At 40.8% G+C, this 13,099-nt stretch overlaps 1 protein-coding gene across 20 annotated transcripts in view; it reads right to left on the bottom strand.

Annotated features, from left to right (window-relative positions):
• PITPNM2 (phosphatidylinositol transfer protein membrane associated 2) overlaps positions 1-13,099 on the bottom strand; it is a 218,913-nt gene that overhangs the window by 102,112 nt on the left and 103,702 nt on the right. For 17 of the 20 annotated variants that reach the window (XM_048821452.2, XM_048821451.2, XM_048821449.2 and 14 more), the window contains one exon: positions 6,934-7,107. The exons of 1 other annotated variant lie outside the window; for it this stretch is intronic. In XM_048821452.2, the coding sequence (XP_048677409.1) occupies positions 6,934-7,011 (78 nt within the window). In that variant the 5' untranslated portion in view covers positions 7,012-7,107. Of the gene's footprint in view, positions 1-6,933; positions 7,108-11,786; positions 11,807-13,099 lie in introns of those variants that run through there. 2 more of the 20 variants (XM_075120040.1, XM_048821456.2) reach the window with 2 other exon arrangements.

Genomic DNA, 13,099 nt, shown 5'->3' with positions numbered 1-13,099 from the left:
TATTATTAACTGGTGAGAAGAACAACACTGCACTCCATGCCAGGGACAAGTTCTGGCACTTATTCTTTAATTCTATTTGGGAATTCTGGGTAAGTTGGGTTTTCACATGGGAAGGCCTTTCATTATTGCTAGGTATCAGGAACGGATAACAAATAATAGTGCCTGTTGTCTCAACTCAACAGCAAAATATACTGCATCACACTAAAAAGCAGTGGCCTGAATATTAAAGGCTGATGTCCCACTTCTGCTTTAGCTGAGCTGAGCTAAACCTGCTTCCTGACTAGCTTATTTAGTTCAGCCATAATCTTCTGTTTTCACTTTGTGGCTTTTTGTTTTTTAAACAGTTTTATACCACCACAATCTCAGCTGAACTTCCTGGCCAAGACGCTAAGAGGGCCACTATTAGGCCACTTGGCCATGAGCAATGGTGGGGCTTCAGGCTACAGCTGCTTTTAGACTCTATAGAAGTGCACCTTGGAGAGTTATGAGGCTTAATTAGATAATATTTCCAAACTGCTTTGAGACTCTTGCATGAAAGGGCTGATTCTAAGAGAAGACAAGAGGCCCCAGAGTTCCTTGTGTTCTACACAATGTGCCTTGCAGGAACAGAGACTCTGGCCTCTAGGTGCTACAAATAATTATTGTCTCCTTAATGGTGCAAGATGAGGCCCATAAAATGCCAAAGAGAGTACCAAGTATTATGATTCTTAGTTTAAGGGATTCATGCATCAGCTTCAAATAACTTTCATCCTCAGAAGGCAACTGTCAAGGTCCAGAAGATGAAGAGGGACTATTCTTCAAATATATGGTCTTCCAAGGAAGATCGCAACCATCCACAGGAAACTGCTTAGAGCTAGACAGGGCCATGGTTATTTACAAAGAAAGTAAGTTATGAACACTGATTTTAAAATAAAATTTAATATCAAATGAAAATATCTCCCTTCATCTAAGGGTCCCAAGAGTGAGGACCTCATGGAATCCCGGGGCATACAGGAACTCCAGTAACAACTGGCATGGAGATGATAAATGGACTGACCTTTACCCAATGATACAGTGATCTTTACGGTGAATGGGGTCAAGATACAGCTGAATACAAGCTTTTATGAAACAGCAAAAAAGACTCAAGATTAAAATGGTTGTTTGTTGAAGGCGGGTAACAATAACACTGTCAATTCCCTGATAAGGATTAGGGATGGCAAACTCCTGAGAAGATTGAAAAAGAGAATTAGAAAGATGTTTTAAACTAACAGCATAGTTTGAAGTGGCAACAAATGAAAACAGAATGTTTGTAACCCTCAGTTCAGATTTATTGTATTTTAAGCACAAGTATTGTGAGCATTTTGTGTTGAGGATCAAAGGAAGCTGCTTTAGACATTTTCTCACACTTGATTTCCTCTCTCCATGGAGAAACATCCACTTTGGGATTCAGAGCAGGAGTCTCCATAACCACTTGGTAGAGAGACCCTCACAGAGATGGTAGTTCTACTTTCCAGCCTTTGGCTTTTGAAGAGTTCTCTTGGGCTGTATCCCTCTTTTGCCAGGATAGGAATGTGCACTTCCCCACACCAGACTGCAGTTCCCCAAGCTCATCATGGCCATTTGTGCAAACCTATTAGTCCTTGGTTACTGAGAGCAAATTCTACCGAGACAACCTTCACATTTGGTAGTAGGAGGTAGTTTTGAATAAGCATGTACCACATTTCTGGTTTCTTAGCAGAGACATATGCTGGTAGCATACAAAAGAAGTGCTTGATATTATAGGAGACATGCGAGTCTTCAGTTTGAGGAGGCTTACACGTGAGTGCTGTAAGTTCCCCAGCAGGGGTGGGCACCGGCACCTGGACTGAGGCACCGCCCCCACTCCGCCTCCTCCCTCAAGTCTCGCCCGCTTCTTGCTCCTCTCCACCTCTTCCCCCAAGTCCTGCCCACTCACTCCACTCTGTGGTGGTGAAAAGTGTGCAGGGGCCACCGAGGGAAGAGGCAGAGTGAGGGGGAGGTCTTGAGGGAAGAGGCTGAGTGGGAGTGGGGCCAGGGACCGGTGCCTCCCCCCACTTGTAGCGAGCTTCGCTTCCAGCGCTCCTCCAAAGGGTGGTGGACCCATGCTGCACCTGTGGCATTTGCCCTCCTGCATGGCCAGCATTTTTTGGCGAGGCTTAACCTCCCCAAGCCTCTTATATGTGCTGCTTATGCTTGATATCTACTCCCCGCAACCATCTTGTGGCTGGTTGGTGCGGCAACCAACCATTTATCATGGGGGGCAGGGGGGAATCACTATTGTGATCTCATTTAAAAACATATGGAGCGTGTTCCAGAGAGATGATCTGGTTAAATCAAAGAACAATGTGAAATCAATATGAAAATGACACGAATAAAATAATGTCTAGAAAAGAGGTTCTGAGAATATTTTCAGTATTTTGCACTATTTTCTCAATTCCCTGATTTATGCACCAGAATAAAGGAGATTATTGGTTAGAAGTCTAGACTAAACAGCTGGAATTTTTTAATATGGAGAACAAATGAGAAAAATAAGACCATCATCAAGACAATGACGACAAGTGAAGATGAGAAGAGAGCTGTACATACAGCAGAGGATTACCCTACCTGCCCTATTACAGATGCAGCAAGACTTCCTGAACTGAACACGATGACAAGCATCATGCTAGAGATTCCCCGTGGAAATACTTATATTTATAGAGAGTCTCAAATCTAATTGAGAAAAAACAATTTGGTTCAGATCTTCTAGTCTGCAAGCAGGTCAAGGATCCATTAAGCTCATTGCTGTAATATAAAATTAACTTATTTATTGAAGAATCTAAGTGCTACTCTGTGTACTGAAACCGCTATCTCTGCAGAAAAGGATTCAGAAGCAGCAAAAGTGATGCTAAGGGGAAAATGACAAACCTCTAAGAAACTGGACATTAATTCACTTCAGCCTTAGGAACTTTAAACATCCGCAGAAAATGTGGGAGATGCAAGATACTAAGGAGTATGGAAGAGATAATTTATTGCTGCCTTGGGCAGCCAATATCACAGAAAGAGCCAAGAACTAGGATGCCAAAATCTCATCCTGTACACTTTTATTGCTCCTATCCAGTGTACATTTACCACGCATCATTCCAAGCAGCAGTTGTGAGAATTTTTTGTTCTTTGTAGGAACCGATCCTGCTTGTAGCAAACTGAAGGGGAATCTTTCCAAAAGTTCCAACAGGAGCAGCTCCTTCAGAACGTAAAGTGTGGCCTCTCCACAAACTGTGTGAATAGGGGAGGGGCGGGGGGGAGAGAAACAATGGACATTCCTCTCTTTAAAAAAAACTGCAACTATTTTGGGCCTGACTTTGCAAACCCTCACACAAGTAACGTCATGGGGTGAAAGTTTCAAAAGCACTTAAGTGACTTAGGAGCCTAGCTACCACACGATTTAGGCACTTTTGAAAACTTTGCCCATGGACTTCAACAGGCTACACTTTTGCACAAAGCTTTACTTTGCTCTTAAAAGACCTGACTTGCATTTGTTTCACTTCACGCTAATAAATAATCCCACCCCTATTCAGGAAAGCCCCAAATAACATGCTTAAAGTCAACCATGTATTTAAGACTCACTGAAGCCAAATATACTCTTCATGAACAAAGTTTCCAATGAATTACTACATATTTCACTTCTGCAGTGCTGGAGATCTAGCTCCTCTCTTAACAACTGGTATGATTATCACACTAGTGCAGCATTTGTACAGTGCTCTGCATGACATATGAAATTTAAAACTAGGCTCTGTTCTCCTTAGGACACATTTTAATAAAAGGAAAGAAAAGAATAATCCCTTCTCAAGGAGAGATGTTCAATTTATTTTCGGAACATGGAAAAGTCTCCCTCTACATCATTCTGTCCTAAAAAATGGGTTTTACATTACTATATATTACATATAGACATCCCAGTTTGCTGCTCCCCCTGGAATATGCTCACCAACTAGATGTTATAACTCACACACAAAAAACTTCTCCTGTGGGCTACAGATTCCAAAGGAATGAAAGAAAAGAAAAATAGTGATTCCACTATGGCCAGACAAAAGGGTCTTATTAAAAATCACACTCTGAAAACATCTAGAAAAGTCTTTCATGCTCTTTCCTGCTCCTTCTGAGTTAACATTCCCTGATTTATCTCTCAAAGGATAAAGCCGTGTTCTTTTACAGAGGCAGTTAATGTCATGGGGACCATGCCAATTCCCACTGAAGTGTGTGGGAGTCTTTCCATTGACTTTCAAGGGCAGATGGAACAAGCTCTTACAGAACAAGATTAAAGAAAGGGGAATTTAACCCTAACATTTTATTTCAAGGGCCTTTCAAAATATTTTGAGCTAAGATAGGTATTTTCTCTCAGAAGTGCTTACGTTCATTCTTAGAGCTAGATTGTGTCTTGGACTAATTGTACCTTCAGGTATGTGGGAGTAAGAAACCTTCCCCCACCTTTATACCCTTCTGCAGGTTGGACCTTGGAACTGGGACACAGGGTTAAACAAGCTCACTTACTGCCCTGCTGGAATGCATAGGCAGTCAATGGCTGAAGACTTGGCTCCAACCACCTTCCAACCCACCAGCCAGTACAGCTGGGCTGGTGCAGGGGAAATTGTAATTTGCTGATGGGGCACAGTCCAGCAGCAAATTATGTATGGCAAGAGGGCAGCAGGAGAGGGATGTTGCTGGGCTGGTGCATTTATACACCACCCCTTGCTCAAGGCAGTGCCAGAAGGTAGAATCTAGACCTTACACACATCACCCAATAGTGGTTTCAGGCAATTAAATGAAATCACATGCTCAGTAGTAACCTGATAAAATCTTGCTTGTGGCTTCTGAGAGAACACCAGCAGAATTCCACTAACTAAACATTCCACAGTCAAAAGGCATTAAACCTGGCAGCAACTCTGATTCAACAATATTGTTAACCTGAGGACGTATCCCATAAGAATGGCCATAATGGGTCAGATCAATGGTCCATCTAGCCCAGTATCCTCTCTTCCCACAGTGGCCAGATCAAACAGAATAGGAAAATTATCAAGTGATCCATTCCCTGTCGTCCAGTTCCACCTTCGGTCAGTCAGAGGTTTAGAGATACCCAGACCATGGAGTTGTGTCCCTGACTATCCTGGCTAATAGCAATTGATGGACCTATCCTCCATGAACTTATCTTTTTGAACCCGGTTATACTTCTGGCCTTCACAACATCCCCTGGCAACGAGTTCTACAGGTTGACTGTGCATTGTGTGAAAGAAGAGCTACCTTTTGTTTTTAACCTGCTGCCTATTAATTTCAATGGGTGACTGCTGGTTTGTGTGTTATGTGAAGGGATACATAACACTTCCTTATTCACTGTCTCCACACCATTCATGATTTTATAGACCTCTATCATTGCCCTACAAGTCATCTCTCTTCTAAGCTGAAGAGTTTCACTCTTTTTAATCTCTCCTCAGACGGAAGCTGTTCCATACACCAGATCGTTTCTGTTGCCCTTTACCGGACTTTTTCCAGTTGTTGTGTATCTTTTTTGAGATGGGGAAACCAGAATTGCATGTGGTATTCAAGTATTCTCCCCAACGAAGAGCATGCTGAATCTCTCCCACTAATGAGAGCATTCTTCAACGGGTTCCTTAGCCTGCTGTTACATTTGCATAGCTAATATTTTTCCCCTCTTAGTACGATTTTTATTTAAGCATCTAATCCAAATGTGAAAGAAAAAGTCATGAGAAAATAATTATATGACATTTTTCAAAACAATTTTAGCTTCAGGAGAAGCCATAGAGAAATTAAGCCCCCTGAGAAAATGTTTACTCACTTATGCTAATATTAAGTTACAAATCCATTTATCAATGTATATATGTACTCAAATATTTTTGCCAGAAAAAGGAAATCCTTTGGTAATACTTAAGAACATATATTATGCTGTGCATACAGGTTAGTAATGGTTAGTAACTTGTGCTTGGTAGTCGAGTCTAGCAATTAATTCTTCTTCTTCTTCTTCTTTTTTTAAGGGGGCACTGTAAAAATTGAAATCACAGTATAATAAAAATAATTTCTCATATCTGGAATAATTTTTCACCATTTATGCTGTTCATTTTAGGTCCCAATACAGCAAACAGTTAAGCACATGCTTAACTACAAGCCTCTGGAGCAGTCCCACTCAAATAAAATGGAATTGCTCTGTGTGCTCAGAGTTCGGCATGTGTTTTGCTGGATTGAGGGCATTTTTGCATTTTCTTCAGCTCTGTGGGCAATGAAACTAGATGGGCAATTTCATTTCCTTTTTAGTAAGTTTCACTGCTGGGTTTCTCATGTACCATCCTAAGGCCAATGTGTTTGGATTTCCATTTTTAGGAGGGGGAGCATGGAAGATTGAGATTACAAAAAGAAACATTTTGTTTTCTTTTTTAAAAGTTATGAAAACGTTTACTTTAGATTTAATAAAAACTAAATTTTGTGCCTAAGCTAAGATGACAGGATCTGTGTGCTTACATACATACTATTTCTTTAATAATTGTAAGTCATGTGCTAAGCTATTTATTTAGTTTGCCTTTTGGAAGTTACAATGAATTAATTTTTCCACATAAAAATTAAGGTCCAGTGCCTTCCTACATAGGAATAACCTACCCAAGGTGTGATAATTCCCAAATTTGTACTATATCTGTTTACTTCCAATTCTTCTTTCAAGAGAGGAAGTTTTGCCAGTATAAGGACAGCAGGATCTAGCCTTTAACTGAAAGAAGATGGTCAAACACATTTTAAAAGAAAAACTGCATTTAAAAAAGTTAGCTGAAAAGTCTGTTGGAAACTCCAGGTTATTATGTTCTTCATCAAGACATCTCTTTTTGCACAGGAAGTGAAGACCAAAATACCATTTTTGTAAATCAGTCTGGGCCTATCAGTATGTCTCTTTGAACCATTACTAACCTGTATCATGTACAGCTGGGCAATCCGATACTCTTCCACACTCACTGGAATTGGAATACGATATTCCTTTATAAGCATCTTGAAGTCCAAGCCTTTTTGTCAGTTCAGAAACGCAATCCAGATATTTCTAGCAGAGGCGCCTTAAATAATGGTAAGTGAGTGCATTGAGGACCCCTGAAATAAAAGCAGAGCAATGCAATTATTTTCTGCACTCATTACCGATTAAATTATTACATTTAGAGACATTAATTTTTCTTAAAACAAGAAAGAAAAATCCCTTGATTGTTACTCTGGAACCGGTATAAAGTTGAACAGACTCTTTTAGAAGAATTTTAATTTGCTACAGGGGACACCCTCAAAGCTATTGCCCTAGGGATCTTTGCCACCATATCAAACAGATTTGTATTTGTAATACATCTCCATGGCTGAGATATGACACAGCTGAAAATGAAAAAGTGAAGCTTTTGTTGTAGGACAATAATGTCTCTCTCCAATGTCAGTGACACATCAGAGATGCAGCCACTCAGAGGTGTCAGATCTTCTTATCCTCTCACATGGTTGCTCTCCAGCTAACAAGAGAGACTAATTAGGAGACTTCCACACCCTCGGTAACACCACATTGGAGAACTTAAATTGGACTCTAACAAAGAGGTCTGTAAAAACGTATTTTTCTTCCCACTATTATTATTAACAGCATCCATTCTCTTTTCCCTCCAATTGAAGTCCAGGGATGAAATCCTCTCTCCATTGAAGTCAATGGCAGAACTTGTCTTACACACCCATAGCATAAGTTAACAGCATTAGATCAAACTTCAAGTCAGAAAAGAAGTCCTACAACACACAGCTTCTGTGCAATTTAGAAGAAAATAGGACTGATTAATACAGAGGGCTACAAGAGCAACTTTTGAAGTACTGTCAAGACAGGGCAGACGAGGGGTGGTGGCTGTGTAGCAGTACAAAACATAGAAATGGAGGGAGCATAGAACACTGAATCGTGACTGCAAAACTCCCTTTGGCAGTCAGACATGTAAATCTGTCTAGTAGTCCCATGGGCAGATTATCCAAGACAACACCGACCTCAGCAGCATTACGGGATAACATTGTCACCAGAATAAATGATTTTTAAAAACAGTTTCCCCAGCACATAAACCCCAAATGCATTTTCTTCTACAGCAAGCATACATGCCTCTTGTCACATCTGCTTAGTTAAACTGTTCCAATATAATTCTTGCAAAAAACAGAGAGAAAATCCCTTTATTGTGTTTTCAAGGAGGCAGAAAAAATGCTGCACAGGGGACCTTAAATCTTTTGAGTGATTGACTTTCTAACCTGAATAATGTTCTTTTAACCTAGATTTTTGTATCTGGTTACGTTATATATATATTTTCATAAAAGAACATCTAATGGAAAAGCAGAGAAAAATTGTTTAATGACTCATTCACAGGGTGGGCAATTTCAGGATCTTACACCTGCTTACAGAAGTAACAGGTTTCAGAGTGGTAGCCGTGTTAGTCTGTAACAGCAAAAACAACGAGGAGTCCTTGTGGCACCTTAGAGACTAACACATTTATTTGGGCATAAGCTTTCGTGGGCTAAAATCCACTTCATCAGATTCATGGAGTGAAAAAAATACAGTAAGCAGTATATATATATAGCACAGGAAAAGATGGCAGTTGCCTTACCAAGTGGGGGGGGTCAGTGCTAACGAGGCCAATTCAATTAAAGTGGAAGTGGCCTATTCTCAACAGTTGACAAGAAGGGGTGACTACAAAGAGAGGGAAAATTACTTTTGTAGTGCTAATGGGGCCAATGCAATCAAGGTAGATGTCGACCATTTCCAACAGTTGAAAAGAAGGTCTGAGTATTAGTAGAGGGAAAATTACTTTTTGTAGTAATGGGTCACTACAAAAAGTAATTTTCCCTCTGCTGATGCTCACGCCTTCTTGTCAACTGTTAGAAATAGCTAACATCCATCTTGATTACACTGGCCTAGTTAGCACTACAAAAGTAGTTTTCCCTCTCTTGATAGTCACCCCTTCTTGTCAACTGTTGAGAATACGCCACTTCCACCTTAACTGAATTGGCCTCGTTAGCACTGCCCCTACTTGGTAAGGCAATTCCCATCTTTCATGTGCTCTGCTTACTGTATTTTTCACTCCATGCATCTGATGAAGTGAGTTTTAGCCCACGAAAGCTTATGCCCCAATAAATTTGTTAGTCTCTAAGATGCCACAAGGACTCGTTGTTTTTACAGAAGTAAGATACTGTAATTATACAAAAGAAACAACATGCTTCTATAACGTGTACTTCCATTTCTCATTTCAAAATCAGGTGAACACTGGTTTGCATTATTTATTGTGTATATTAGAAAGTTAGAATAAGATGTCCTACCACTAGACAAGATTTTAACCCCCTCTTAAACAAAACAGAGGAAGTAAAAACCGTTAATGTTTCCATATCAAAGAACAAAACACGTACTTTCAATCTGAATGATTTTAGATTAATGAAAACAACAAGAACTCCATGTAAAGTCTCCATGAGAATGCACACTGTATGACTCCTGTAACAGCTGCTGTGACTGATGACAATCTGGCTGATGACAATCTGGCTGCTGTCCCTGCAGAGAGGCAGTCTTTAGAAATGCAAAGGTGCAGTACATGGTAAATAAAGGAATCCCAATTTGAAGATTGATACCACAGAAAAACAATGTACACCAGGGCAAAACATTTGGTAAACTTACTGTAATAACTATAAGAAAAGCGTGGCTGAGTTCTCCAACCTTGTCAAAGGATTCCACCCACACTAAACGTTAGCTTCCAAATTCATGTTTTTGCTAACAGAGGGCCAGAGCTGTTCAGTAGAGTGAAAGCACAGTCCACTAGCTCATTATCATAGAATATCAGGGTTGGAAGGGACCTCAGGAGGTCATCTAGTCCAACCCCCTGCTCAAAACAGGACCAATCCCCAGTTTTTGCCCCAGATCCCTAAATGGCCCCCTCAAGGATTGAGTTTACAACCCTGGGTTTAACAGGCCAATGCTCAAACCACTGAGCTATCATTATACAGCAAGATGCCTGCCTAGCTTAATACAGATAATACATTAAATCCTAAAATTTGTTTTAGTGATAGTGATCCCACAAAAGCCACATGATCTAGAGAATTAAGCAGAGGGCAGGAAGCCTGGGAGCACTGAGTTACTCTCCCATCTCTCTCACTGAGGGCCCCTAATAATACTTGGCACTTACACCGCACATTATTGACATTAAATAAGTCTTGGCAATACTAAATGATATGCCCAAATCACAGAGTACATAAGCATCAGAACCCAGGCTCCTCCTCATTCCTGTCTTGTGCCTAAACCTCATTGTGCCATGCCAAGAAGCACTCTCGTATAAGCAAGTTTAGGCCCAATCCAGCAAACACCTACACACACCTGAGTTTATGCAATGGGAATATTAACACTTAACACACTTGTGTAAGTGTTAGCAGGATGGGGGTGGTAGGTTGCTGGGATATTTACATGGGGACTCTAAGTCTTTTTTATTATTATTTTTATTATTATTAAGGGGAGGTAATAAAACAAAGTTATTTTGCTGCTCAATGACTTGCCCAGAATAATTATCTGTCTGGCATTGAATTTTAAATGATTTTTTTCCCCATTTTTAATTCTGTTTCATGCCATTTTATTGCTTTTAAATTATTATTATTATTATTATTATTCCTGTCAGCGCAACCCCAGGGAAAATTTCCCTGACATGACAGACCCTGCGGGGAACAGTTCTGTCAATACAACCCCTGACACACACACGTGTGTACACTCTACCAAAAGAATTCCTCTGGCAGGCTAATCCACTAGGAGAACATTCCAGAATGGGGTGTGAATAATCTTAAGAGGCTTTTAATGAATGTTATGGAACAAAGCAATAATATTTAATAGAGAGAGGCCCTGAACAACACCCTCCCCCCAAGAGCAGAACAGATCTGACCTTCCAAGGAGAAGCTGGCATCTGAACTCTTAAAACAGGAGTTCGCCTGAGATTTAACATAACATTTGCCTGCTTGTGTGGGGTGGAACAGTTCAGTCTACGTACGGATCTTTTAAAATTAAGTTAAAATCTTTTTCAGATGCTTTGAAACGGTGTCACACGCATGTTGGGTGCATCCGTCACCTGCCTGTCTTGGCTCACTTGCTAAAAACAGGGTTTTTCAGTTGATTATAAGAGATGAATAAAACAAAAGAGCAGCTTAGGAGCAATAAAATGGCAGGAAATAGGTACCGGGATGAAGAAAAAGTGTTTATAATTCAGTGCCAGATGGGTAATAAATAATAATTCAGACAGACTCAGGCAAGACACAAGATGGTTTATTTTACTACATCCTTTAAATAAAAAAAAAAGGGGGGGGGGAGGGGCTGAGGGCCGCAAGCACATACAGTAGCAGCCGCCAGCAGCCTCAACTTGCATGTGGTCTTTGAGTGTCAGGCCCCCCTTGAATAGCCTGTCTTGGTTACAGAAATGGGCAGCAATCTAGCTCACATCTCCCTTTTTGAGAGAGATGAGCGAGCCCTTGCTGCAAAGCTCCCCTCCAGGTCTGGCCTTTCCAAAAGTTCAGTGCGTTCGTAGCCAAGGTTTTGGTTTGGCCCAATATGCGACTGATAAGTCTCCTGTTGCCTAGAACCACCAAGCACTCCACAAAAGAGCAGGACCAGAGGATCCACCCATCTGGACTGTACTTTTCTGAATTCTTCCTGTGGCTCTGTTCCACTGCTTGGGTCCCATCCTGAACATAAGGAAGCCTGCCATGGCAGTTACGTATACATCCTCCACAAAACATAGTCTAAAGAAGCAACTAACCTTCTGAAAGAAACTGAGCTGAAATGCCAGATTTCATTTTCAGCCTCAAGCTGTGCGTGCCAGTCAGCCAATGTACCCAGGATTAGGATCAGCAACTTGGTCCTGAGGGAGGACATCAAGCACTCAGCACACATAAAGCAAATTTTTAAGTCAGTGAGTTAATAACTCTGGAAAAATTTGGAGTCTGCACTGCTTTTAACCTGAAAAATAGCAACCTGTGTCAAACATTGCAGTCTGACTTAGTGGCAACCCAGGAAAACGCATTGTATTGGGAAGGATAAAATACGGATATTGTCCAGATTCAGATCTGAGATACATCCATGCAAATTGGGAGTTAATGCACTGAATCAGGAGTGTTATTCCTGATTCACACTGATGGACAGCAGATGTTGTTGTAAAGACTTTTTGATGGTCACAGATAAGCAGATAGCATGACCTTGGTATTTGCAGTATTCCCAGTACCAAGTATAGTCAATACTGCAAATACTGCACAGAGGTAATATTATCTAAAGCAAAAACAAAGCTTTTAAGGGTGACCACCAGTGAGAGATCAGAATAGGGCTCTAGAGCAGGGCTGTCAACAGTCTGTGAATTGGGACCAATGAAAGTTTATTTACAGTCTGTGGGCCAGGTCTACAGATATATAGACTAGCCCAATCCACTGCTGAATCCCCACTGCTAAAAGTGGGGGTTTGTGCAAAGATGTGGAATATGGCCATTAGATTGCATCTGAGGGCATCATTTCAAGAGGGGCTCTGGCTTTTGGCTGTCCACCTTCAGGCATGTTGGGCCTGATTTTCCAAGGCGCTGAGTACCTGAAGCTCCTGGAGGACACCAAAATCTGAGGAACTCAAAGCTAGTTAGTAACATTAAAAAGCTGTGCAGTGGAAGGAAATAGTGATACAGGGCATTTTTAGGCCCACTGCTATTTGGCTATTCGTATACGCCGTTACTCCTTTGTACACAGAACTGCGATAACTATTTGCATATATGCTAGGCACATAATTTTATACTTCAATTATTTTTAAAGTCAGGCTCTTAAAGCATCGTACTTGGGCTTCAGAGTTAATGCCCTACTGAGACGAGTCAAGTCAGTGCCACCTATGAACTATAATTTCAGGCTTTCTGAAGACACCCCCTCTCACTTCATTGAGTTCTGATTGTAAAGGTTTCCTTCACAACAAAAGGCTTAGAAACTTCCATTTAAAAAGAAAAAAAGATTAGATTCAGCAGAATCCAAATCCATCAGCAGATGCATCTAAACACCTCAATCCGGCCCACATATCAGTTGTTTGACACCAAAGGTTTGAGAT

This window comes from Caretta caretta, chromosome 15 (genome assembly GCF_965140235.1).
Source record: "Caretta caretta isolate rCarCar2 chromosome 15, rCarCar1.hap1, whole genome shotgun sequence".
Taxonomy (NCBI): Eukaryota; Metazoa; Chordata; order Testudines; family Cheloniidae; genus Caretta; species Caretta caretta.
Note: the sequence above shows the minus strand (reverse complement) of the source record. Positions and strands in the feature narration are given on the sequence as shown.